General features: G+C 41.0%; 2 protein-coding genes across 10 annotated transcripts in view; both read right to left on the bottom strand.

Moving 5' to 3' along the window:
- Positions 1-717: 717 nt before the first annotated feature.
- On the bottom strand, positions 718-11,759 carry tmem192 (transmembrane protein 192). 6 transcript variants are annotated; one of them, XM_085458970.1, is made up of 6 exons: positions 11,721-11,759; positions 10,236-10,388; positions 9,882-10,143; positions 9,645-9,767; positions 2,637-2,742; positions 718-1,424 (listed from the first exon to the last, which is right to left on the bottom strand). In XM_085458970.1, the coding sequence occupies exons 1-6, from the start codon at positions 11,745-11,747 to the stop codon at positions 1,310-1,312; spliced, it is 786 nt and encodes a 261-aa protein (XP_085315096.1). In that variant the 5' UTR covers positions 11,748-11,759; the 3' UTR covers positions 718-1,309. The 6 variants fall into 6 exon arrangements, with proteins under 6 accessions (XP_085315096.1, XP_085315094.1, XP_085315095.1 ...); XM_085458968.1 differs by lacking the exon at positions 11,721-11,759 and adding an exon at positions 11,139-11,714 and having other exon boundaries at positions 10,236-10,391; XM_085458969.1 differs by lacking the exon at positions 11,721-11,759 and adding an exon at positions 11,139-11,714.
- Positions 11,760-12,015: 256 nt separating this feature from the next.
- LOC146707571 (LIM and calponin homology domains-containing protein 1-like) overlaps positions 12,016-26,845 on the bottom strand; it is a 31,207-nt gene continuing 16,377 nt past the window's right edge. Inside the window, exons 13-31 of one of the 4 annotated variants that reach the window (XM_085458964.1) lie at positions 25,987-26,244; positions 24,456-24,818; positions 24,012-24,320; positions 21,915-22,274; positions 21,612-21,650; positions 20,135-20,264; positions 19,901-20,058; positions 19,139-19,787; positions 17,487-17,810; positions 16,942-17,041; positions 16,827-16,852; positions 16,517-16,630; positions 16,270-16,362; positions 15,954-16,155; positions 15,690-15,789; positions 15,288-15,362; positions 15,043-15,151; positions 13,658-13,760; positions 12,016-13,330 (exon numbers count right to left, since the gene is read on the bottom strand). In XM_085458964.1, the coding sequence (XP_085315090.1) occupies positions 13,305-13,330; positions 13,658-13,760; positions 15,043-15,151; positions 15,288-15,362; positions 15,690-15,789; positions 15,954-16,155; positions 16,270-16,362; positions 16,517-16,630; positions 16,827-16,852; positions 16,942-17,041; positions 17,487-17,810; positions 19,139-19,787; positions 19,901-20,058; positions 20,135-20,264; positions 21,612-21,650; positions 21,915-22,274; positions 24,012-24,320; positions 24,456-24,818; positions 25,987-26,244 (3,538 nt within the window). In that variant the 3' untranslated portion in view covers positions 12,016-13,304. The remainder of the gene's footprint in view (positions 13,331-13,657; positions 13,761-15,042; positions 15,152-15,287; positions 15,363-15,689; positions 15,790-15,953; positions 16,156-16,269; positions 16,363-16,516; positions 16,631-16,826; positions 16,853-16,941; positions 17,042-17,486; positions 17,811-19,138; positions 19,788-19,900; positions 20,059-20,134; positions 20,265-21,611; positions 21,651-21,914; positions 22,275-24,011; positions 24,321-24,455; positions 24,819-25,986; positions 26,245-26,845) is intronic. The other 3 variants (XM_085458965.1, XM_085458966.1, XM_085458967.1) reach the window with 3 other exon arrangements.

Below are 26,845 nucleotides of genomic sequence, written 5' to 3'. Positions count from 1 at the left end.
AGATGTTTATTGAATTACTTTTTAATAAAAACAAAACAAAAAAGAAAACTGTTTTGATTGTGTTTGTGTTAAAGATGCAATGCACTACATCCAGATTACACTTAACTCTTGACAAAACAGGTTTAAAAAAAAAAAAAATTATATATATATATATATATATATATATATATATATATATATATATATATATATATATATATATATATATATATATATATATATATATATATATATATATATATATATATATATATATATATATATATATATATATATATATATATATATATATATATATATATATATATATATATATAAAAATGTTAAATGCCCCGTATCAAACGGGGGATCCTGCTACCTGAAGGCCTCCTATTAAATCTGCACTCTCATCTGGAGCCACACGGGAAAGCCCTTGTAAATATTGCGCTCCCTGTGGAGTTACGGATGCCGGAGCATAAAGGAGACACAATGCGGAACAAACACCAAGGCTTCAAATGACAATCTCCACATTTCATTAGTGTAGAGTCCCGTGACTGTTGGGAGTTTTAAGCGAAGAGGGAGAAGGCATTTACTCCAGCTGATGTTGACACTGCTGTGTTTCTATTGTTTCGTGCTCTTGCACCACATCACACAAGATAAACACTCGCCGACAAAAACAAAGCAGTTGCCACATACTTGGATACAGTCTCAACTCTCGCAGTGAAAAGGCTTTAAAAATCACAAGAATATTAAAGATTTATTGAAATCTGATCACAAACGATTCCAGTGACTGAACAAAGAAACACACTCCCCAAATAAACCACCGGCACACACATTTTTAGATACATAAAAAGCACTTACACGTTTTACAGCATGGTTTAACCGCTCTCGTTTAGTTTGATGCTGATAAGTGACAACCTCTCCCTGCTCGGTGAAGATGATCTTTAGAACAATTTCACCGCTCTGTTTCTTTCACAGCAACAAAAAGCGGCAGCACACGTGGGTCACCGGGGGTCGTGGCACAGTGATAACCCCCCCCGCCCACCTCTGATCTGTGACCCACGACTTCTCCCCTCTGCCTCTTTAACTGCCCTCCCGCTTTCAGTTCTCCTCCTCCTCCATTATCTGTCCATTTCAGGTGAAGATGCCCCACAGAGGAGCCCTCTCACTCAGTCTGTGTGTACAGGTGCATTTGCCCACAGCTTCCCCTTCTTTTAAAGCCTCCAATTGCTTTTTTAAAATTCCTTGTAGAGTTAAATGATCAGGCTCTTTTTCCCCAGAGTGTTGGAGGGTGTCCTCGTCTGGCATCGAGGAAGAGGCCAAACTGTGGTTAGTGCTGTGCGGTGAGGTTGAGCAGCCTCTTGCTCAGTATGGTGTTGTGCTGTTTCAGGTACTCGATCAGATCGGCCTGTTTCTCCACCACCTCCTCCAGATTAGAGCTTCCTCTGTAACAAAAATAAGAGTTTGTAAAAGATCCTCATACAAGAATTGAGGGTTATCTCAAGTATTTCTCAAACTATGCAGCAATAAAAAAAATAAAAAAAAATGTCTACAAAATCTTCAAAAAGAGTGTGAGGGTCCAAAAATGCCGCCATCATCTCCGAGCCGAAGCTCATTTAAAATGGACTGAGGGAAAGTGGAAAGCTGTTCTGTAGTCAGACGAATTGAAATTTGAAAGTCTTTCTGCAGACAACACCAAAGAGCAGAGGGAGCATCCAGCTTGCTTCGGCACTCAGTTCAAAAGTAAGCATCTTTTGTGTACATTAGTGTCAATGTACATTTGGAAAGCCATCATCAATGCTGAAAGGTATACACGCAGCTTTTGGGGTGACACGCGCTCCCATCCAGGTGACGTCTTACTCGTGAAAGACGTTCCATATTTGAGCAAGACAATGCTAAGCCACACACTGCATCTACTGCTACAGCATGTCTTTGTAGCAGAAGAGTCCAGGTGCTTAACTGGCCTACAGGTCAGATCTTACCCGAATAAAAAAAAACATAATATAAAAAAATTAAAATTGGCCAGTCATTAAATGGAAAATAAGACCCAAGACTGAGCAGCTAGGATCCTGTATTAGACGAGAATGAGACAACATTCCTCTCCAGCAGCTCCTCTCCTCAGTGCCCAGATGTTTACAGACTTGTTAAAAGAAGACTGGATGCTACACATGACCCTGTCTCACATGTTTTGATATCTGATTGTATATACACAGGTTTGGAAGCAACATATGCTACCAGCCAGGGCTTGCTTGTTTCAGTAAGAAATTAAAGTCTGCACATATTAGAGCACCTCACTCACTGAAACATTTAATTCACTATGAAACAAAACAAACAAACAAAAAGATCACAAAGGAAGCCTGTAAAACATGCACCAAGTCTCATGTTGTGCCTCATCAGGCCCACATGACTGCATCTCCAAGCACTAACATCATAAAATTGTACTTTTTACCAAAGTTATTTTGTAATCTTTACCATCTGAATGTGAGGTAAATTGTAAACCGATCATGGGAGATGCTCTTAAACTGATCCCTTTTAAAATGGAAACTCATGCTGCTATGGCTTAAAATCACATTCATTCAATTCATGTGTCTCCACAGAGGAAACTTAAATCTGAGCACAGCGACACTTCTGTGGGTGCCTGAGTGAAACTGCTGTACCTGAATCCCGTCTCAGTCGGTGCGTTGGTGACGCTGTAGGTGTGTGAAAGCTCTTCCTGGCTCACATCTGGTGCAGCGCGCTCTCTGTTGAACCGCATCACTTTAACTGGAAAAGCAAACAAAAAGCTCTTAGCCTCGCAATAAAATCATCAAACCCGAGTTTTAATGCTGCCGACTGCTTGTAAAGGCACACAGACATTATTGAGCAGTGACAGGTTTCTACCCACGATAATCACCTAGGTGAGAAACATGACACTTTTAAAAAAAAATTTAAATTGTTTTTCATCCCTCTGACTCTCCTAAACACATAGAGGCTGTTATATCCTGCAGTTAGTTCTTACGGGCTGCCATATCCTGCACTTAAACCTCTAATTCTCACACCCTAAACATGCACCTTTACTAAGGGGTGGTGCTAGCAGCAAGGTGTGTGTATGGTGGGTCCAATAGTTTACAGTAAGAGAAGCTGCAAACAAAATATGTGCTGGAGGAGTTTTTAGGGTCACAAGGCTACGGTTTGAGTACGTCTGTAAGCCTGTATGGGTGAGGCTGCGATGAAGGCCAAAGGGAGGAGCTGGCCGAGTATTGATAAGACTTGAGCGTCATTAGCCAGAAGAAATTGTCAGGGAGGTTCTAAAGAGCACTATCTTTACTTTGCTACAGTGCAGCATCTCAACATCAACACTCACACACAATCCAAAGAAATGCTACACATTCCTGCATAATGAGGCCCTAAATCTGTGTGTGTGTGCTCACAAGTAAATAAAGCAATAATAAGTAAGTATTTGTGGGAGAGATTCCTACATTCCTCAGAAATGAGGTGGAGGAGAGAAAAGCAAAAGGTATAAAGGCAAAATGTCACGATGAGCCTTTGTTTGATGCAGAAAAATCACAAACTGCTCTGAAATATTTACAATACCAGGAGAGAGAAAAAAAAAAAATCAACCATTTTCCCAGCTCACAAAAACGCTTTCATATATTAAATTTAAAAAAAAAAAAATTAAAAGAAACGTTTCATACACGAAAAATGCCTTTCAAAAATATATATTTTTTTAAAAAGCAGATGTATGGACAAATGTCCCTGAAAACTTTGCAGATTTCATTTTACTTTAAATATATTTGAACATTTAGCCGTTTTAACTTACATTAATTAGAACATTTAACAACGCAAATAAATCTAAGGAAAGCATGCACTGCATGCGGCAGGAAAAATCTTATTAACATCATAAAATGATGTATTTACATTTAGTTTTAGCAGACACACTGTCAGCGCTGCAGGCATCTGCTTCAGTAAAATTCCGACTTCAACAGACAGACACAACAGGATGGATGGATTGGGCAGTGTAAAGGAAGTGATACATTTCACATGTTCTTGTTACAGACTCTCACGGCTGGACAGACAGAGCTCAGGCCTGGTCTGCTCGCATCTGAGAAGCCTCAATGACCCATCCAGGAAGGCCCATTTCCAGGTGACAACAGCAAAGCTGCAGAAGTGCTAAGAGCGAATGCGCCCAGCATGGTAGTGCGCCGGAAGTGTCGGTGCGGCGCGGCTTTGCAGACCCCACGTCTACATTGTTGTAGCTATGCACCATCAGCAGGGGGCAGTGTCAAAAATATGTCCCACAACCAGTTATGTGGGCTACTCTTGTTAAAGTTTGTGGTGTTACAACTTCTACCACGAAAAGACAAGCGTTACCACAAGAGTCTTTCTAGTGAAGCAAAGCAAAACAATGAAAACTACTGACTGAAGCCATACTTGATGCTTTTCAACAAAGCTTTGAGATTCTTAATGTTTTTGAAGGACCACATGCAAGTACATCTGCATAACAGCTTTGGTAAAGTTCCCACAATCCTCCTTCTCTTAGCCAAAGAGCATCAATGCAGCACCATGACCTAGCCACATAACAGAGAGGAACCAGCAAGAACACACTTTTGAACAGAAAGCATATAGATAACAGAGAGAAGCAGCGGTGAAGTCTTCTAGGTGTAGTATATGCTATGAAAAAACATCAAAGTCGGGCACAGAGTAGCAAAAAGTGGTTAAGAACAGCAGAGCCGAGACCCTGTGGAACTTCAAGTTCCAGACACACGAGCAGCTGCTGACTAACCGGCCAGACACAGCGGTGGCTGACGAGAAGCAGAGGAGGCCAGCTGTGACAGATGTGGTAATCCCAGCTGACAATAACATCAGAAAGAAGGAGCACGAGAAGACGGAGAAGTAGCAGGGCCTGAAGGAACCAGTGGAACAGATGGTGGACAGAGTGGAGGAATTTGGTATATTAGGCTAGGAGAACACACAACAGGTTCAACATCTGAGATGATGAGCAGTGCAGTCCTGGGAACAGCTAAGATACTGCTCTGAATCCTAAAACTCCCAGGCTTCCGGTGTAGCAATCAGTGGGTAGAAAGAAGAACGCCAGTGCTCAGTTTCCAATAACTATAGATCTTTTGCAAGTAGGTCAGCCGAGAGCATGTTTTCCCTTACGAGTAATGTTGTCTAAGAGTCTTTTCTATCAGTAAATAGATAAAGTAAGCCACAGTATTGCAAACAATGAGCACAGGGTAATTTTTCATGCAAACCGACCCACATTTACTATATATAGCGAGGTGTGTTGAATGAGGCGCATTAAAAAGGCACATTAACATTTATCATTTACCTGCAGGGAAAAATATTCCAAGCATTAAACATCGATGATTATTTATCATTCATAAAATGGTGTGAGAGATTAAATATTCACTTGTAGTCTGCACTGACAGGCATCAAACAAATATATTCTAAAATAATAATAATAGTAATAATGATAAAATAATGGAGGACCTCCTGATCAAAAATGTGGTTTGAATCTTTTAAAAGTGATTCAGTCTTGTTTTACTTCTCCCCATCATGCAGTATATGGGGTTGGTGTGTGATCGGGTTATACTGCAGCTATCAGCATCAATGTGTGTGTGTCTCTGTTGTGCCCTGCAGTGCTTACACTAAGTTCTTGGTCAGCCAGAAGAGAGAGATGTAAGGTAGGCCTTTGAAGGCCGGGGCATGGCTTTGATGTGCAAGGAGGTCTATAGAGGAGAGGGTATTCATGTTAAAATGAGAGAGGTCGAAACATACAGAAAACCTTCAAAGACACACACACGAGCACAGACACATACCCACACACGCAATCACAATCAGGCACGCACTTCAAAGACAAGTTGAACGAGGACTTTATGGCTGCAGGCATTACATCTCTCTCTGAGAAAAAGAAGAAAAAGAGTTTGCTTTTTTCATTTTCTTTTTCACGACCTCACTGGTGCCACCTTGACTCTCTCCGATCTGTCAGGGTGCCTGTTTGTGCTCGGTTCGTGCTGTGAGGCATCGTTCTGATTGTGCTATGCCTGACTGCACTGATCTGAGCAGGAATGCAACCGGTGACCAGGGACACCCCCCACCACACACAAACACACTGAAAAACCAGCACTGTAAACACAGGGACAATGTGCATGGGTCTCCCATGGGTGAAGAGGGTGAAGGGGGTGAGGGCTACCCTTTGGCTAGGTTAAATCCTAATGCCTCTAATCTTTTCTCTGTGGCTCTTCGGTATCTTCATCTCACATCTGTGCCCCTCAGCTGCCAAACACAACTTTAATATGGATTTCCTTTCATCACATGATTCTTCAATATCAGCATCCTCTGATTTAGCATCTTTAACAGGAGTTTTCACTCAGAGGGAGGCAGGACTTCACACACACACACACACACACACACACACACACACACACACGGCAAAATACTGTTAACTGCCGATTACGACAATATCGCATCGTGGTATTTTTGAAGACAACAAATTGCAATTCACACAATTGATTAAAAAAACAGATCTTTGTCATATGTTGCTGCGATCTTCACCCTCTGACACTTTGGATAAGCCTCAGTTCCTCTAATCTGGATAAGCAGTTAAAAGAAACGGGTGGATGGATGTAGCGGTTGCGTTTGTTAGGGGTTAAGATGCCAACCATGAGCCACAACGTCTCCAGATCACTAGCACCTGGGGGGGCTTTAGTCACATCTCTCTCATTCATTTCCTGTGGTTCCTCCCCGTTCTTCAACAAAGGCAGAAAAACAAATCTGTATAACCCCGATAACTTGCCAAATGAAACCAGATACCTTTTTAGTGCCTTATTTACTAAAAACAAAACAAACAAAAAATTTCTTTCCTTCTTTAAAACTTCTATTCTTCTCAGACACGTCATGAATGAGTGAACCACATAAGAAGATTTTAAATCAGTGAACTACTTCATAAAATCAAAAAATTAAGAATTGCTTTGGGTGCGTCTGCTTTTGATTCCTTTCCCCTGAACTAAAATTTGACTTCCTGCTACCACACAGTTTAGTTTGATGTGCCTCAAATGGAAAACTGGGAAGAATTTCAAGAATTTCTGGAGATTTATATTAAAATAAGGCGTTGACTTAATTTACAGCTGTGCACGTACGCGGTGTATAGCTTCATCTTATAAAATACTTACGTACAATTAAATGAAGTAAATCTGAGTCTCTGTCCTGTAAAACCATCTGAACACAGCAGTGTCTTCTACTATACCCGGTCCTCCTGTATGAAAACTGATTTGGTTTTAGGCATGCACGGCATCACCTGCTTATTTCACTGCATGTGTGGAAAGCATGCATTTAACGCATTTCATGGCTAGATTATGGTTCTGTGCTTTTTATTTTTTGCCTTTTTAAAAATGCATCACACTGTTTGCAAGTCTGATTCTAAAGGCTGTTTCTACATAAAAAGCAAACTTTTAGCTAACCTGACATTAAAACAAACAAACAAACCAAAAAAAAAACCAGATGATAAAAAATTTTGTAGATTAGTTTGGTTTCACCATCCTAATGAGCAATTAGTTTTATACTACAAAAAGCAGCGTCACAGTGAGGGACCTTTCCGTTAATAGCCGCTGCTTCGAGCCAACAAGCTACCAAAGCTACTTAATCTGAAATGTGTATCACAGGGTTAAATAACAATAGCTAAATTTAACCAGTTTGTTCTTGAGGGTTAAGGCAAAGGAAACGCACACAGTGGACACACAGACAGTGTTCAAAGTCTGCAAACACCGTGCTGAATCTGAAGCAAAGAATCAGCAGAGAGGAGGAGGGTGGACAGAGAGTTGAATGGTTGATTGTCATGCTGTCGAGTCTGAAAAGGGCAGGGCAGGTATTGTAATGCAAACGCACTAAGACACAGTGTGGGGGTAGTGTGTGTGTAATGTAATCTACAGGGTGTGCCTCTCAATATAAAAAACAGCTGATGTTAGAGCTGCTATCTAATAAGTAATGCTGCAGCACAAAAAACACACTCTTATTATGAACTAGTGATTGAGAACCAACAGTAAAAAAGTGTTATTACATTAAACTCTACAAGCTGTATGGAAGCCAGTGAATGTGGTAGAGATAAAGTCCCAAACGTCTCTGGAGGTCTTATATCAGCTGTTTTTTTTTTTAATCTGAGAAAAAACATCAAAAAAACCAAAACAAAATAAACTGATATTCGGTATTTAGTCAAGAGTTGTTTTCACAATGAAACTCTGGAAAATATCTGGAAAAACCTGGTCTGTGCATTATCTTACATGTGGCAGACACAGGACACCCACTTGCTCGCTCGCGATAGACTCTCTGGACAATTACTTGCTCTATTCCCACAAGGATTCAGTCAAACATTACACAGACTTTACTAGAAAGCAGGCAGGTTAAAGACTGTTTAATGTCTGCCCCGACTGATTAGGGCAAAAAATGTCTTTAAAAAAAATAAAAAAGGTTTAGGGGCTGTAGTGCATGAGTGAAAACAGCTTTCGTTCATTGCCAGGCGACTTTTTAGGAAAGAGAAGAAAATGTCTTTAACAGTTAAAAAAAAAAAAAAAAAAGGAAAAAAAAGAAGAATGATTAAGCTAAGCATGGACTTCCTGTTTATTTTTCCATGTGCTGCCTTTTTGCAGCTAATATACAATACGGGATGCTGTGTAATAATAATAATAATAATAATAATAATGACGATGATGAATGTAATAACAGAATTCACTGGTATTGTATATCCGTTTTTAATGCAGTGCTGGCTGAGGGCCTGAAGCTCACAGGCATCCAGTAGTGACTTTAAGTCTTGTTCCTTTCTACAGAGAGATTTCCCCAGATTCTTAATGTACTCCAAATGAGATATAGCCATTCAGGGAACATTATTTTTTAAAATTTTCCACAATTTATAGATGCTGTTTTTGTGCAGATCAGTGAAACTCTGCTTTTCCAGTATGCTCATTTTTATACTAAAGTCACTAACCTGTTGCCAGTTAACCTGATTAGTTGAAAATGTTTTTGCAGCTGTTTCATTTTAGCACCACTTACTTTTCCAACCTTTTGCTCTCCCGGTCCCAACTTTTTTGAGACGTGTTGCCGCTGAAGAAATTCAAAGTGAGCTGAGATTTTTTAAGAATATTAAAACATCTCATTTTAAACATTTCATTCATCTTCAGTGTTCTATTGTGAATAAAATATTGGTGTATGAAGTTGAAAATGATTGCATTCTGTCTTTATTCACACACGTCCCAAACCACACCCAGACTTAAGTTTGACCACAACGAGTTTATCTGATCTGTACGTAAAGGAACTTATATTTCAGTTTCTTCTTCATAAAGAATTTTAAAACTGTATATTTTGTCTATACCTACCCTTTTTCAAATGTATATTTGATTTTTAAAATGGTTTATTACTCTACAACTTCAAGGTTAAACTATTTAGATGTGACAGGGAAGGTAGGAAAAAACAAGTACATGTGCAGACTAATTGGTTAGCAACAAGGAGCTCGAGTTTCATCTTTCAAAAAATAATTGTCTTGGTGTTTCAGAATGTAAGCCTGAGTATTTGATGTTAAAGGTCTATATACATTATTTTAGAAACCTTAAATTTGTCTGCAGTCCTACAAAAGGGTCAATCTTAAATCCCCGATTGAGATTCTTTTACTCAACATTAAAATAAGATCACTTTACCTATGTAATACAGCAGGTATGGCAATGTCAACAAGACCTCAAATCCCAGAATACTGAGCAGCACGTAGACGTGTACAGTCTGTGGTAATCTCGCAGCCAGAAGAGTCATAAGCAGAGCGTTTCCTGTACACACACACAGAAATATAAACACTTACTTTTGTTTTAGGATTACTGCCACCTTGTGGATAACACTGCCCATTACAGATTCATTCACTGTATCCTCATGAAAAGTTGTACCTGCAGAGTGTATGATGAACGGCACCTGTTTCAGCCTCTGCATTTGTCTGTAAAACCGCAGGTATCCTCTGCTCCGAGCACGACTGTGGTGGTGATGCACGCAGCCTGTGAACACCAGCACCAGAATCCATAAACACGACTTTGCGAACACGATGACGCTGTCGCCTTGGACTCTCCCCAAAATACTCTTACACACTTCCTCTTGGCCGAATTTTAATACACACAGCACTGCCACGCAGACAGACAACACAACATAAACCACCTGAAAAGAACAAGAGAGTAGAGGATTTGAGACTTACTGGTATTTAATGACTTGGTGAACACTGCGTGTGTGCAAATGTGTGCATATCATACATTCAGCAGAGTCAGCAGGATGGCATGGCAGTGTGTTGGCACAGTCTGAAACTCTCTCCTGATGGCAGAGTGGAGGGCATCCGCAGAGATCAGGGGCCCATCCACCAAAGGCTCTTCCTCTATGCTTCGTGTCATATCTGCGGAGGAGCCTGCCTGCTAAAACAAACACATACATGCTTTATGCAACTGCCGCCAGGTCGCTTAAAAGTACCTTAAATTCATTAAGTACGATCAGATCCTTGAGTTTGAGTTGATTTAGCAGCTGTTTACAGGAAGAAACAGCAAATTTAAACGGTTTTTATCTCAAATTCACTATGGGCTTTTGGGTCTGATAGAAGTAATAAGTGGTGACTGAAAACAATGACTTCCCAAACTTACCCAGAAGCAGGTCTGCAATTAATTTGAGAGCAGACCAAGCAGGTCTGGCTTTAAGGTTTGTGTGCACTTCGAAAATGTATGCAAAACTAACGAGTATTTAAGGCTAGTCAGTCAAGGTTTAGGCACTTAGAAGCGTAAAGACAACTTATGGTGTGCTTACTCCACACCACTTGTGATGGCTACTAAAAGAAAAAAAGAAGCTAATATAGGGTTTCAGTTCTTAATCTCGGTTCAATATCGGCACTGAAAATAAGGGAAATGAGCACATATTCATGAGTTAAAGAACTCGGTAGAGATATATAGAGCAAACATTTACTAGTTAATTATTTCCAAAACAAACCTGCTGCGGAACAAGAGAAGCAGAGTCGCAGCTAATTCACGTCTCATCGTGTTGTTTTTAGCCGACAGCTTCAACTAGCCAGCTAGCTCACAAGCTAACTTCCGCGTGCAGTTAAACATCAATATAAGGAAACAAGCGCGCTGTTGACGTGGCAATCAATTTAATGTGGATTGAAAGGTACGTACTGCATAAAGCGAGGGTCCCTTTGGGTCCATCTGTCCGGACGTTCAGCGTTTTTAAAATAACAACAACAAACTACATTGGCTTACAATTTATTTGCCAGATAGGTCAGGTGAATATTAGTAAACTTCCGGTCCTTCCTTTTTTGGCGCCGTTTTCTGGCTACTTGCTCAATAGTTCCGTTTTTTTTTTTAATTTTAAAACCGAAAAATAATTACATCAAAACGACTTCAGATTGCGGTAAAGCCAAAACCGGACCGGATATGAAAAAAAGTTTACTGGTGTAAAAACCAGTTAGTTTTTTAAAGGCTCATTGAAAAGAGTTTTAAGCCTCAAACAAACTCATCCATCTACGAGGTGAACTATGAACAAAAAACTTGTGATCTGAATTTCTAAAGTGGGAAATGAAAAAAAGGCGAAGGTTTTAAGGGTGAAGAAATGACTCATCCTTCACACTACACTACTCATAATGTACTACAAAACCCGGATTACAATGCCAAGAGCTTACGTAGTGCTGTCTCAGAACATTTTATATATATTTTGTTATTTTTGTTTGTTTCTGTGTGTGTAATAAAATATAATACGACCTTCCTGAAACATTTGAACATTTCCATGGTAACAGCGAACAGCACCAATCAGAGACCTCGCTGGAATTTAGGCTTCTGGGTAAAGTAGTTTTCCCGCGATATCGAAAAACAAAACTGTTATTTGCTAAAATAACGCTGAGATCGCAGAGTTTCGAAGGGAGCACATACCGTCGTTTAACAGCGTCGAAGCTCGTAGTAAGTGTACTTGGCATGGCTATAACATTACAGCTCATAATCAAAATCGTTTATGTTGATGTCAGCATGAAAGTAAATCCAAATAAAGAAACAGATAGCATCCCATTTAAAACATTTTATTGATAAACATACAGTTACTATAAAAGACAATGAACTGTGCTCTATTCCTCTGAGAGATGAAGAAGCTGTCAGGTTTCCAGATTGAGGCGAGACGAGAGGATAGGACAGTTCAGATTATTCTCTGGGGAGGCAACGCTTGTGATACAGAGGCAAATGAGGAGAGATTTTAGGACACTGTGGATTACCTTAAGAAGATATTAAAACAGGGAAGCAGCAAGTAACATTATGTCATTGGTTTAGTTCACTGGAGGCGATGGAAGAGGACAGCAGGTGATTAGGAGAGGCTGATCCATTTAACATTTATTTTTTGCTGGTATGGAACTGTGCATTAAGTCAAATCACACACTGCATTCATACACACACACACACACACACACACACACACACACACACACAATGTGCCAAGACCTTTAGGTCTGTATGAGTGTGAAATACTCCTGCACACTCCACTCGCCTTCGCATTCATTACATAAGGCACTGATTCAGGTGCAGTCTGTGAGAAGAAACAATGGCTAAAACATCCTAAAGGGAAATTATTTAAAATTCAAAGAACAAGCATTATTACTTAACAACATGCATTCTCATTCCTGTAAAATGACTTATAGAAGAAAATCAAAAACAAAATCATCAGAATGATGTACGACAAACACAAGGATAGGTAAGAAAATAACAACTCACTATCCATCTGAGCAATACTCACAAAAACTTATATATATATATGTTACTTTTATCCATGCAAAACTGTAAACACAAAACCCAAAAATAAAGGAGAAGGTATGAGTAAGGCATTATAATGGTCAAGCTACTTCAGGTTATCCAACCTGAACCCCTTTTGCATCACACTCAAGAGAGTGGAGTCACATGATCAATGCAGAAGCAGGAGTTAATGAGTCAAGATTTGGGAGGCCGATGTGTTACAGACAGTAGTGTTCAGCTCTTGGAGTAAGATCCCTATTGAATGTCTTGTATGGATGTGCAAACGCCTAAACAAACTGGTTTTTTGATTACATCCATGCTACACATACTAAAAACAAGTGTATACACGTGTACGGTTAAGAAGTATAGCGATAGTCCTGCAAGTCCATGTAGTTGAGACTTTTGACCCACGTGGATTCAGACTCCTCGTTGTGAACATCCACGTGAGCTGTTGTGCATTCAAGGAGGAAAAAAGATGATGACTTGTAGCGTCAAGACTGTTTCAGTGTGATTCAGGGTTTTAGAAGAGTTCTCCACCCAATCACAGAGGGTCCAGCTCCAAAACAGTGGTCATCATAGTGTGGTGGGCTGACCTCGGCCTGCAAACAGAAACAGACATTAACAGTCATATAATAAGTTTACACTGAAATGGTTTGTACTATCTAAAATGTTTGGTATGTGAGATAAAGACAGAAACGATGTCTGTATATACTCATACTATAGAAGTTACTCAGACACCACAGACATTACAAAAATCCGATAAACAAAAAAAAGATGTTAGCAGTCAAAAAGCTGAAGTCAAAATGGAGCCCACAAACCAACGGGTGACATCACACAGGCTAGGTATGTGTTTTGTATGCCATCTGTGTGCAGGACAGGATGCAGTCCCTCTGTGCTGGTTTGTGTGGGTGTGCGTGTCTTCTCACCCCGAGATGCAATGTAGCACTCGTGGCAGCTCAGCATTCCCTTACGAATCCGTACGTCAGTCCCTGCAGTGGCGTCACCAAGCTGTACACCACACAGTCCACACTGCGTTTGGAAATACGGCAATTAACATTATGTACACACAGGACTGTCTTCATGTTGAAAACTCTCATTTTTACTCCTGTTGTGCATCAATTTTTTATGTGTTCTCTTCCTTGGACATAATTGTGATATAAACTCACCCACTTTATTATGTATACCTAACAGATCGGACCCCCTTGCCCACCCCTTATTTTTCCTTTCAGAAATGCTTCTTAAGCCATCAGTTGTCATAGATTCAACAAGGTGCTGGAAACATTCATCAGAGTATCACACAGTTGCTGCAGATTTTTCAGCTGTACAAATTTTGCAAATGTTTCTCTCATTGAAATTGTCACACCACTTTGGCAAGGTGCTCTGTTGTATTGAGATCTGGTGGCTGTGGAGGCCACTTGAGTACAGTGAACTCACTGTCGTGTTAAATGACCAGTTTGAGAGTATTTGAGCTTTGTGATTCGGTGTGTGATCCTGCTGGAAGTAGCCAACAGAAGATGGGTACACTGTGGCCATAAAAGAATGGAGATGGTCAGCAAAAATTGTCAGGTAGGCAGTGAAGATGAGATGATGCTCAGTTTGAGGTTATCTCAGCTTTGGGATATGGTGTGCTACTCTAGTCATTAAAGACTGGTACACTGTGGTCATAAAGAGATGGACATAGTCAGCAACAATACTGAGCAACAATATTTAGATAGTTTGTGATGTTGAAATGATACTCAGTTGGCACTAAGGGGCTCAAAGTGTGCCAAGAAAATATCCCCCGCATCACTACACAACCCAGCAGGATAGATTCATGCTTTCATGTCTTAATGTTGCAGCAGATATCGAGACTCATAAAACCAGGAAATGTTTTTCCAGTTTTCAAATGTCCAATTATGACTAAAAGAGCAAATTGTGTCTAAGGTTTCTTAGCTGACAGGAGTGGCTCTGGAGTGGTCTTTTGCTTCCAATCAGACATGTTGTGCCTTCAGACATGCTCTTTTTCATACTTGGTTGTAACAAGTGGTTATTTGAGTTAGTGTTGGCTACCAGGCCACCTTCAAAGCCACGCAAACTACATTCTTCCACATTCTGATGCTCACTTTGAACATAAGCAGGCCATCTTGACCATGTCTACACTGAGCGGCTGCCATGGGACTGATTGAATAGGTATTCGTTTTTAGAAGCAGGTGAACAGGTGTACCTAATAAAGTGGCTGGTGGGTGTAGATGTGCTCAGGTGATCTCTGCGTATCTGCTTCGATATGGAGGAAAAATAAAATCATCTAATTAATCTGCATGAGCGTGCTAACCTTGAAACAGTGCATGTGGAAAAACAGTCCCAGCGTATCTATGATCATAGCAGCGCCTTTTCCCAGAGGCTGAGAACAACCAGTGCACAGTCTCTTTCCACTAACACACCTACACAAAAAAGAGAGCAGGGGAACAGTTAGTCAGATACAAACTCTGCTTTCCCCACATTAATGGATCTTCAATCTGCTGATCTGTGGTAATATTTCAGGTATTCATTGGTGCATATGTGTGCTAGCATCATCACCTGCTGGGTGAGGGAGGCTGAGGCTTTGGAGAGGAGGACTGTTGTTCACTTGTAACACCATCATGAGATCCAGATCTGAGGTTAAAAAAAGAAAAATATTCACATACACAGCTGAAAGATATGTGCCATGCTAGTACCCCCCCCCCCCCCAAAAAAACAAACAAACAAAAACAAACAAACAAACAAACAAAAACAAACAAATAAACAAACAAAAGAAACAACTTAAATCTTCTGACAATTGAATATTAACACCAGACAGGAGAGGTTGCCATTTTATCACAGGGCTCTCCAGAGAGAGCGAAAGTGCGAACTGCTGCTGCCAGAATTCAATCCAATAAGTAAAACAACTGTATAAAATAACACAAGGGTGTAGATACAGGCATATACAGCCACCTGGTGTACCTTTTAACAACCTGTCCCTGGTTCAGCTGAGTATTGCGGTCCAGAGAGGCTGTTTTCCACAATTCCTGTTTCTTTGAAGGTTCAACATCAGCCCCAGAATCTATAAAAATGAATAACATAGTATGATAAACTCTAAAGAATGCTTTACTGTTCTCATTATAAACGTTGTCCTTTGGAGGCTAAAGCTTCTTTGATCCAACTTCTTCAGATGTTTGTTTTTTCCCTCGCTTTGTCGGTCCAGAAATGTAAGTACTTCATGCTCACCCTGGAAGAAATGCAGCTTTGATGCATGCTGATCTTCATTCCCTGTAGAGATTTTTTGGCCATTGTGCTGCAGAGGAACATTTTTTCCCTTTGTGTTGTCGTTTTCTGTACCAGGTGAGGTTGTCGCCGTCTGTCCTGACACCTGGTTTAACAGGCCGGTAGGATTGAGGGGTGTGACGGTCTCCTCTAGAATCCGTCTTTCCTGGAAGAAGCACAGAGAAAACAAAAAATCAAAGATGAAAAATAGGACGTGCAGAACCAACACACATAGTTTTGTTTTTTTTAGCTTAAAGTGAGTCTGTCTAGATGTTTGCACCTCTTCATTGTGCTTCCTCTCCTCCTCTTCCACCTCGAGCTGTGCTTTCTCCCATTCCTTCATCAGCTTCTCTTGCTCTCGCTGGTATTGCTCCTGAAGTGAAACACGTTCATGTTAATTTCTGAATGCTCAGAAAACACATGTGACACACACACACACACAACATTTACACACGTGTCCATTACATCGCGTGCAGTCTGTTTTCTGCAAGGCATTCGTGCACATACACATCATTACACTGCAGTACCTTTAAGAGGCGCTCCTGCTCCTGTTGCCACCTTTCCAAGCGCTTACGCTCCTCATTGGGGTCCCAGACCCAGTGATTAACACGTTTAGCCAAGTTCAACATGGGGGTCTCAATCTACCCAGACCCGACCAACAACCACAGACACACACATGTATACCCACCAAAAGGACAGAAAGAGAGGAAAGGTGAGAGGACAAGTCTGACTACAGCGACTACAGTGACCACTGGAGACGAGGGGTCAGGACAGGATCATATTAAAGAATGAAGGAGAAACAGAAAGGAGGAGCTGGAGCTGCTCAGAGATACTCACGGTCACACTGCTCTCCTCAAGTCCTTCTGTGGAACGAGACAGACGCAAGCAGAATATTAGAGAAATGAAACGGGACGGCTACGTTGTGAAGGATTTGTTTGAAATGCAGTTTTACCCGAGACGGTGGGAGAATATTCTTCCATGCTGCTGGGTGTGGAAGATGGTTGAGTATTTTTTTCATCCTCTGGTTTCTCAAACAAGCCAGTGGTCTCAACCTGTGGATATGTGGGGTGAATATTAAACTATATTTATAAACTATCCAGTGGTAATAAAAAGGCAGGAAAAATAATTAATGAAAACTTAATTAACCCTGCTTGAGTGGCTTTGCATGATTCATAGTTTTAAATACTTATTTCTCTCATACTGGGCCTTGTGCAACTTTCTATAATGACCAATACAATTTTTTTGAAAGACCTTCAGAAACCGTGGAGAACTATTGCTCAAGACTCTGATGAATTTTCTCTTTACACCCTATGCAGCTGCTGTTTTACGTTAATGTAATTGTTCAATAATGTGATCTTCTTTAAACTATACTTTTGCTTTACAAGGGAGATCCATCGCTGGAAGAAATGACTGTAGCAGAATGACAGCTTTTGTGTGGTACTTTTGCTAAATGGGACAAATAGGAAGCATCTTTTAATATGTCACTTGTAGCATTACCTCTCCGTCGTTTTGGGTGTCTGTGTGAAGCGGCTCCACAACCTTCTGCGTAAGCTCTGTCACAATAGTTGTTGTGATGATACAGTTTCGACCTTCGATCAGGGAGCTGATGGCAGAGCTTGAAGACGGCGTTGACTTCTCCGTCTCCGTAGGCTGCTGCTCTGCAGTCTCGGCACTTTTAACAGCCTCCACAGGTGGAGCATCTTTCTCCGCCTCTTTGGATAAAACATCTTTGGTCTCCTGTGGTGAGTGCTGAGGGGAGGTAGGTGGAGTGGAAACAGTTAGCTCCTCCGTCTCCTCTCCATTCACTCGTACCAACCCGTCCTTTTGAGAGGAAAGCAGAGAAAGGCGATGAGTAACTATAGCCAACCTATTTGGCATTTACTAAAACTGTACAAACTTTAACCCTGTAAAGCCTAAACCATGTTCACCAACTGTCAGAAAGTTCAATTTTTTAACTGGAGTGCTTATTGAACCTTCTGACAAGTTTCAATTTGTATCATTTTTGCAACCTTTGCTTTAGGGCTCAAAAACCCATGTATTGAATATGACACATTTGGTGCTGCAGGGTTTAAGAAATGGTTTATAAAACTTATAATGTAGTTAAAAGCATATGTAAGGGCTAGTGTGTTCATCAAGACACATTATTCATTAATAACAAAAAATTGCTGCTTATAATGATCTGTTTTTACACAAGACTCCAATTATTGTATGACAGGAAAAGTCATACAGTTGTTGACACTGATGGGGCTTTTGTGTTGTTTCTCAGTTTTGGATTCTTGTTTAATATTATTGAGATTTGTTTCTGTTTTGTTATCAATGCTGTTCTGCTGCTTGTGAAGTTTTTGATTCTTGCGTTTATCGAGCTTTTGGTCCTTGTCTTGCTTCTGTTATTGACGACTCCTCAGTGTTCTCCTGCCTTTGACTCCCTCAGCCATGTCTATGCGTGCAAACACTTTCATCTACTTGTTTTTTGTTATGTGTCTCTTGTGTTTACCTCCTGTTTTCACATGTTGTTTCTGCCTGCTTTCTGCCCACACCTGTGTCCCGTTCCCTCCTGTCATTTCCCTCTGTTCACCTGTTTGTCTCTGTAGTCTGACTGCCTGCTGCCTCTGTTCCCTTTCCCTACTTTTCAATTATTTTGGGGGGCTTGTACATTTTTCATTTCACCTTTTCTTGCTTAATAAAAAATGTAAAAAGCTCAGCTTTAGTTTTCACATTTTGCTTCCCATGTCTGCTGCTGGGTCCACTTTTGTTTTCATGCTTCCCGAAACTGATATTTGCTTACACTTGCATTGCAATGTCTAATCTAAGCATTAACCATTTAGCCATGTGAAGGCTTTAATTACTAATGGCAAAATTTAGTGTTATTTACATGTAAACAAACATTAGGACTACAGGGATATTTTACCTAGACTATATGGATGGGAAAATACATACAGTTTTACATTTTCATTAGTGTTTAAATCTTCATAATGAATACTTTAAAAAATAATACTAATAAAAAAGTCGCCCATGATATTTTTTTCATGAAGAGTATTACAAAAGGTTTTGATGAGCAAGAGGAAAATAATAAAACTTTAAAAACATTAAAAGCTACAAACAACACAGGTACCAGCTATCAGTCAATCCTGATGGATCTGAGTCATTACCTTAATAGGTTTGTGCCCAGGGAGGACGGCCCCAGGCTGGCAGTAGGGTTTGGCTGCCAGCAGGGGGATGGGCCTGGAGGACACAGATGGTGGGGAGGGGAGAGCGTTTGCCGACTGTGTGGGGTGAGGCTGCCCTTGCGCACTCTGAGGTGAAGTGTGTTTTGTCTGAGGCTGTGGATCTCCTGTGATCGCAGCCTGTTGCGCAGTTGGAGACTCCATTAGTTGGGTCTGGGGTTCATTAAACTCCAGAGACTGAGGTGACACACTCAGTGAGTCTGTGACTGTGGACAGAGGACTGGTTGGACTGTTTGGTGTTAGAGGGCTGGTGGCTAATTTTTCTTGCTGATCTGATGTGTCTGTCTCTATCTCTTCAGGTTTCATGTGCTCCTGATTTGTAACTACATGTGATTCTGGTTGGCGCAGAGCCTCTGACATCTCAGCGTTATTAACAGGTGATTCTGGCTTCTGCTCTTTGTCCAGCTCATTTAGTTCGTTTTTGGGTGTGGAGGTGGATCTGGGTAGTTTTAGGGTGTCCAGTACTGCATCACTGATGGTGAAGCGGAGAGCATAGCGCTGCAAAACCAAGGCTGCCTCCTCTGGAGTCGCTGCGCTTCTGTAGGCTTCACACAGATCTGCTTCTCTGCGCTCCCTAAAAAGAGCAGCAACACAAAGCATTTGTCCAAAGGTAGAAATACTGTCACGACACTAAATAAAGTATGTTTGTAAGGAAAGCAAGAAAAATGGTCTCTGTATAATCCTTACTTCTCCTCCACGATCTCTTTATAAGTCTTAATGCTCTTCCTCTTATTGCCGTCACGTCCCTCCCCCTTCATCCTCTTTTCTATTCTCTTCCTCTCCTCCTCCTTTCTGATTAGATCCTGTGACGCGCTGCGGCGGCGATTCTTCCAGCGAGCCAGGTCCTGTCACAAGTTCACATCATTAATATGTGGTTCTTATTTTCCCAATGCACCCTAAATGCTTCCTCACATCACTCACATCTTGCCAGTGGTCCTCATCCTCCAGAAAGTTGTTGTACTGCTCGTGCATGTGTTCATGTCGCGATTGGCTCAGCGACGGTAAGTGTCCCACCTCTTCCTCGTTAAGCATGTCACCCATACTTACACTCCTAGAAAAACAAAGGCTATAGTTTTACTTTAGATAAATCCCTTAAACGCCACAGTTAATCATTTTGCCTGATTTGGCTCTGGAAAACCCCTCCAGCAAGTTTAATCTATTATTTGCATTTAGTGACATCAACGTGTGTATAACACAGAGCCTAAAATAACACCCAAGCACTAGTCTAAAACAACACATAGTCCATGATAAAAAAAAAAAAGCAGCAAAAACAGGAAAAAAAGTCTTGAAAATAAATGCAACTGCAATTTTTTTTCTATAAATATACACAAACACGGAGAAAGACATGCACAACCAACAACTGTCCACTAAGAATACAAAATGCCCTCCTTAACTTTCTTTGCTACTTTGATAGAAGTTAGAAATAAATGTTTTGAGTTTTTTGGGGGTTTTTTTTAAAAACATTGTTCACAAGGTAACAACCTTTCTTTTTAAAGTCTGGATAATGTCCATACGTCCTATCCTGGATCTGGGTTCTTTTGGTTCAAGGATGAATATATTATTTATACATGAAAAAAAAAAACAAATACAGCATGATAGAAAAAATATATTAAAATCAATCTTTCTGTATATTAGTTGTGTATGTGTTGCCCGTGTCTCAACACAGTAACACTAGCAAAGACATGTTACTGCTTCTGCAAACTAATCACGAACCAGCTAATAAACTGAGCAAACACAACCACAGACTGTATATAAAAGATGGACATGGCTTCTAGGTTTAAAACCTGCACTCCTGTTAACACCAGCAGGGGGCGACTCCTGTGGATGGAAAAAGAGGCTTCCAGTTGTACACGGTAAAATAGAAAACGCCTGTGCTTCGTTTCTTCGTGACCCTTCCTGATGAATTTATGGGCTCACTTCCTGGTTTCAAGTGTGTTATGGTCCTCGGTAGACGGAGAAGCTGGTATAAACCCAGCTTCTCAGCTAGATCCACTTCTTCCTCATTGAGTACAGTTTTGAAACATCAAGATAGTGTTTGACAAAAATGCTCATCTCCAAGCATATGAGACTTACTAACTAACCATACTAACCAGTAAGTGTGGCACAGTGGCTGTGTCCATCTTTTACATACAGTCTATGAACATAAGATAAGAAACACAGTCATTCAACTTTGCAATGTAGTACAATCCGATGAAGGAGTCTATGTTGATGTGTAGTTTCATATGTAAAAGCAATCAATGGAAACCAAAAGCCTGACGCTATTGATGAATTAAAATGTATCAAAGCACATTATTATTGTAAGCATATTTTTGGATTCTACTCATGAATTGTGGCATGTGTAGTGTGTCCATATTGTTATCATGCAGGTGCTCATCCAGATTCACAGATAAACACTTACTCGGTGTCCTCAGACATAAAAGCAACACGTCGGCTCATCCTAAAACAGCAAGTAAATGAGAGGAAAGAGCAGGTGAGGGTATGGGTAAGAGCGGGGTTTGCAGGCGCCCTAAATGCACACAATATTTTTCAAAGCTAGCAATTTAACGTGTGAATCGCTAACAGAGGGAAATGTTTTGCTTTGCACATCTGAACAAAATCATAACAAATAAAACCTGCTAGAAAAGCAGAGCAGCAATCCCATTCATCAAATCTGGGAGGGGGAGTGATAACACATGCACAAAAAGCTTAACAGTTATCTCACATCATTGGAGGAAGCTCGTCGTCCTCCAGCCAGAAGGGTTTCTTTCGAGGTTTCTCATTTACATCCTTCTTTCTCTCCTCCACCTCAGCTTTTTCCTCAACTCTCTCCTCCACTTTCTGCTTTTCCAGCCCTGACTTTACACTACAGACTTGTGCAGGACCAGGACTGGGTGCAGGCACGAGTGAAGGAGAAAAGAGGGGTTCAGCAGTAACTGTGGCAGAGGTATTAGGGACCATCGCACCTTCGCTTTCTTGCTTTTCCTCCTTTTCCTCACGCCTTTCTCTCAGCACTGCAAACGTGGGACTGGTTGGAGCTTTGGAGGGCAGGGCCTGTGGCTCTGCTGCCACAGCAACAATACTGCTGGAACAGCAACCCAGTGACAAGGCCAATATTAACAGAAAATATGCTTATAGGGGAAATTAAAACTGCATCACTGAAGACTGAAAGCTGATCCACTCTGGGTATGTTACAGCCTGCTATGAGATCACTGAGCGGGGATGGTTAGACAGTGCTTAAAGAGTCGGGTCACCCAAACAACATAATAATGCTTTTCTTGTCAACTTTTCATCTGATCTACTGTAAGTTCAACTTTGCTGTTGAACCAAGAAGGTGGAGTGTGAGTTTTTAGACTGTTTCATCAGTTCTGTTTCACGGATTCATTTTAAAGTCACACTGTATTACACTAGATGCTCTCTGTAGTAGCTACCAAGTCTCTTGCTGTTGAAGGGGTGTTCTTCCTTCATACAGTTGCCAAGTGCTTGCTTATAGAGAATTGTTGCAGTTCTCTGCAGTTGAAAAACTGAACTGAGCAAATTATAGTGGCTCCATAATGATGTGGCTTAGTTTACATATTAACCTAAGAAGAAAAAGATCCCTGGTTTCATTCTGGAAGACACAAATCCCTTTGGGGTTGTGTTCAGAAAGGCATTACGTCATTGGTGTAAAAATCTGCCAGATCAAATATGCGGCGCTACCTGCTGTAGAGACCCCCTAAGGAACACCTGATAGCATCTTTCTTTATTGGAAATTGTACAATGATACAAATGTCATTATCAACAAAACAACCAGACTACCAGAACAATATATTTAGAGGGTGATGCAGAAGATTTAGGTAATTATTTGTAATGATGGTAATTTAACTGGACATTGAACATGGCACACAGGTAAATCTTGCTACTACATGTTATATCATCTTGTAAAATGATACTTTTGCATCATTTCACTTCATTAAGATTCTATTTATGTTCACAAAACATGAACATGACATATTATGAGATATATGATATATTATAATGCCATCATGTTGCATGGCAACCACCTAACAATGGACTAGAAGGATCTGAGCATTACTGGGGACCCAAAAATGGACTAATTGCTTTAAGTAATCACACTCTCTTAGAGTGATGAAGTATATTGGTTTGCCAACAGCATGAAAATACTACACAGCACTGCAGCATGGGTAAGTACTAGTTTACATAAATAGGCAAAGCTTTCTGGCAGTTTTATAGATTTGGAGAATTTTTATAATTTGCATAAATGTGTTTCTCATCCCTAAAGCCAGATCTCTGCCAAAGACAGATTAAGTATTTATAGACTTTTTCAAGTTTACATTTTCACATAATTAGGGTGACCCAACCTTTAAGAGTTTCAACCTCTTCAGACTGAAACAGCAGCCATTTATGTGATTCAGCCGTGATTCATAGCCAACAGTCCTTTACACAACAACGACAAAAGTCACGCCTAACAAAACCTACGTTAGATGTCACGACAAAACATTCAACCACATTAGTTCAACCAAAGCACAAATGAGCCAAACCACGTGGAAAACAGAGCTGCGAGAATCCGACCACAGCAGCAAATCAAAGTCAACCAATCCTTTCATATGAATGAATGAACATCACACTCCACGCTGCAGGCATTCAGAAACACTCACAGCAACAATGCAGGCAAGTCGAGACTGTAATTCACCCAGGACACATGCTAATGTTAGTACTTGAAGATGTAAAGTAAACATCATTAAACCTTAATCCTTGCCAATAAACACTCTTTGTTAGTTGCAGTAGTTCACAAGTGCCACGATTTCTTTTCATTAAATACCTTTCACCCTCCTTCTTTTCTGTCAGCTTAGGCCTGCTGTGGAGCTGCTTCATAGCAGACACTGGACTGATGTTATACTTCACTGATCCAGGAACAGGCAGGAACTGATTTCTTTTAGCTGTGCTCGCTTTTTGGAACGACCCCGTCCTTCGAGCCATCATATCATCTTTCTCCGGGTCAGGCGCAGGCACATTTTCACCACACTCATCCTCATTATCACCGTATTCCCACTCTCCCTGAGACGCTGATCGGATCACTGTTGTCTCAACCTGCTGTTGAGGTGCTTCCATGGGCTGCTGGTGCTCCACTCTGTGACAAAAAGTCTTTTAACTGAAAGAACTAAACACCAAGTTATAGAACCTCTTTTATGATGCAAACAACACCCGAGCTTGTTAGTTGCATCTGCACCCTGTTAGACACACTCCAGATCACAGCTCAGCCCACCTGACATCCAGTTTCTTGCTCCTGTCTGCCTGCACTTTCTTCTTGTTCTGCGGAGCAGCGTCTGTGGTTACCTCTCCCTGTGTGCAGCGTTTGGAGGAAGGCAGAGGTAGGAAGCGGTTGTAAGTCACTGTAGAGGCGCTTTGTTTATGGAAAACTCCCGTCCTCCTTGCCATCATGTCGTCTTTCTGAAGATCTGGGACTCTCCCCTCTTCTTCTTCCTCCTCCTCCTCTTCCTCTGATCTCCCCTCATATTGAGCCAGGCGGGCATCGATCTCAGCGGGAGTGGGAGTGGCCTTGGTGGTCCAGGGTGGGAGGTCATCAGAGGGAGAGGTAGTTTGATTGGGGTCGGCTCCAACTACCTGGCTGTTGGAGTATTGCATAAAGGCTCAAACTACAGCAGCAAAAAACAGGTCACGTGCACCTGCAGATGACCCAGATATGGCCACAAAGCCCAGGCATCGACATGCAGGAAAGCACAGCAGCAAGAGCACAGACCAGAGAAGAAAATATCAACATTCAAGATTTAGGGGGGAAAAAGCACACAAACGTGACAAAGGTACAAAACTAAGATATTCAAGAGGTGTTTTAGTTATTATTATTATTATCATCTTGTACATTTGTATGTTCATGGCTGACGTATTGTGACAATCTCCCCCTCGGATATTAATGGCCAGAAAAGTGCACAACATCAACAGATGTTCACTTGATGATGAAAAATGAAACACTTTGTTTCATATTTTCATTTTCTATTTTATTATACATCTGTATAATAATATAATTAATTGGGACAAAAATAGACTGAGCATCAAATTCTAGTCCTTGAATGTGAGCGAATGTTTGTTCCAGATTCGAAGTGACCATCTCAACGTGTTCGAGAAACATGATGAGACATCGCTGAGTCAACACCCTGACAAAACTGGTCAAAATTTGCTCTTTAAATAAGTGAGGCCATGACTTTTCTTAATAACTAAATCATTTGGCTTTCATAAATCAGATTTAAGGATAAATCTGCGACAGGGTTTTTCCTGCAGATAAAAAATTCTGACAGCCTCTTAGAGAGAATGTAGTCAGAGCCAAAGGAAAATCCCTTCAGTTTGTATTTTTTGTATTTGTGACTGCATTTAATTAAGCACATTTCTATTCATCACATGCTCATAAGCAACAGGAACTTTACTATATGTATGTAATAGTGCTTGTGTACATGGTCTTCTATTAAAGGCTCATTCTGAACCAGGAAAAACCCCTACAGCTGACGTATGAGCTGCCCGGCAGATTTATCAAGCTCCATTTGCTGCAGTATTTACTACATGCATGTGTGTGTGTGTCAATGTGTAGGCTTTCCTTGCCCATTAAAACTACAAGCAAATCAGGACATTGCAGGAAAGACCATTCAAACTACCTATTATACAAATTCAAGTAGGAGCAATGCAACAAGTGATGCAGCACAAAAGCTTCCCTTGTGCGATCCATACTAATGCAAGCGACTTGGAATTCAAACCACTAAGTTGCCTCTGTTTGGCCGCGTCCATACCTGCGTTCCCACTCTGAAAGCTGGGAGCCCAGGCCAATGGTAGGCATGGCTATGGTTGCCTTGGAAAGGAGTCGTCTAAGTAACTCCGTCTCCTCGCCTTCACTCGACATGACTGTGTCTATTGGCTGCTCGATCTCAGTCACGCCCCCAAAGGTCACAACTTTGCCTTGACCTCGTCCAGCCTTTGCTGATCCGCTGAAGGGACCTCCATAATTTTTCACCAGGCAGGCCTGACACACGGGGCCTGGGCTAGTATCACTGTACATACAGTCTCACAAATTAAGACCCACAGCCACAAACACACACACACACACAACACCAGCAACACCACAAGCAGGGGGAAAAGAAATAATGAGCAACTACAGACGGAGGATGAGACTGTGAAAACAAAAGAAGGATTACATGGAAATGTTGAGTCAGATAGTGAGGATGGATGCACAAAAGAGGACAAAGCATGGGATTTTATATCCAAATTACTCAAACACTCATGTTCGCACACAGACACACACACACACACACAGTAAGGATTTGATCTATTCTAGGTGGTCACATTTTCTGCTCACTGCTGCTCCTCTGGGAACACAAAAAAGTCTTTATCCTATCTAATGACATCAGCACAGGCGGAGAAAAACAAAGCCAAGCAGTGCTCGCAGCCAACAGTCGCCTCTTTTTTGGTCTCACACACGGTCTCATACACACCGGCCAATTCCCTGCTCCTTTTCAAGTCCTGTCAAAGAAGACTGAAGAGGACTGAAGTGCACAATGATGAGGAGAACAAACAGCAGGCGAGAACACAGGGGGACAACAGAGACGAGGGAAGAAGGGAAAGTCCAGAGAGATGTAATTTAAAATTACTCTA

Source organism: Copadichromis virginalis, linkage group LG6 (assembly GCF_057382275.1).
Source record: "Copadichromis virginalis isolate Kocher_CV1m ecotype Utaka linkage group LG6, C_Virginalis_male_GT1.1, whole genome shotgun sequence".
In the NCBI taxonomy this organism is placed as follows: Eukaryota; Metazoa; Chordata; class Actinopteri; order Cichliformes; family Cichlidae; genus Copadichromis; species Copadichromis virginalis.
The sequence above is the reverse complement of the archived record's forward strand: the minus strand, read 5'-3'. Positions and strand labels throughout refer to the sequence as shown.

What these genes read in the sequence shown, in the direction of transcription:
- tmem192 (XM_085458968.1), bottom strand. Translation starts at nt 11,168, where the DNA reads ATGGACCCAAAGGGACCCTCGCTTTATGCA. An exon ending in TCCTGCTGACTCTGCTGAAT is followed by an intron (nt 10,144 to 10,235) that starts GTATGATATGCA and finishes TGTTCTTTTCAG; the next exon opens with GTGGTTTATGTTGTGTTGTC. An exon ending in CCGACTGAGACGGGATTCAG is followed by an intron (nt 1,425 to 2,636) that starts GTACAGCAGTTT and finishes TTTTTGTTACAG; the next exon opens with AGGAAGCTCTAATCTGGAGG.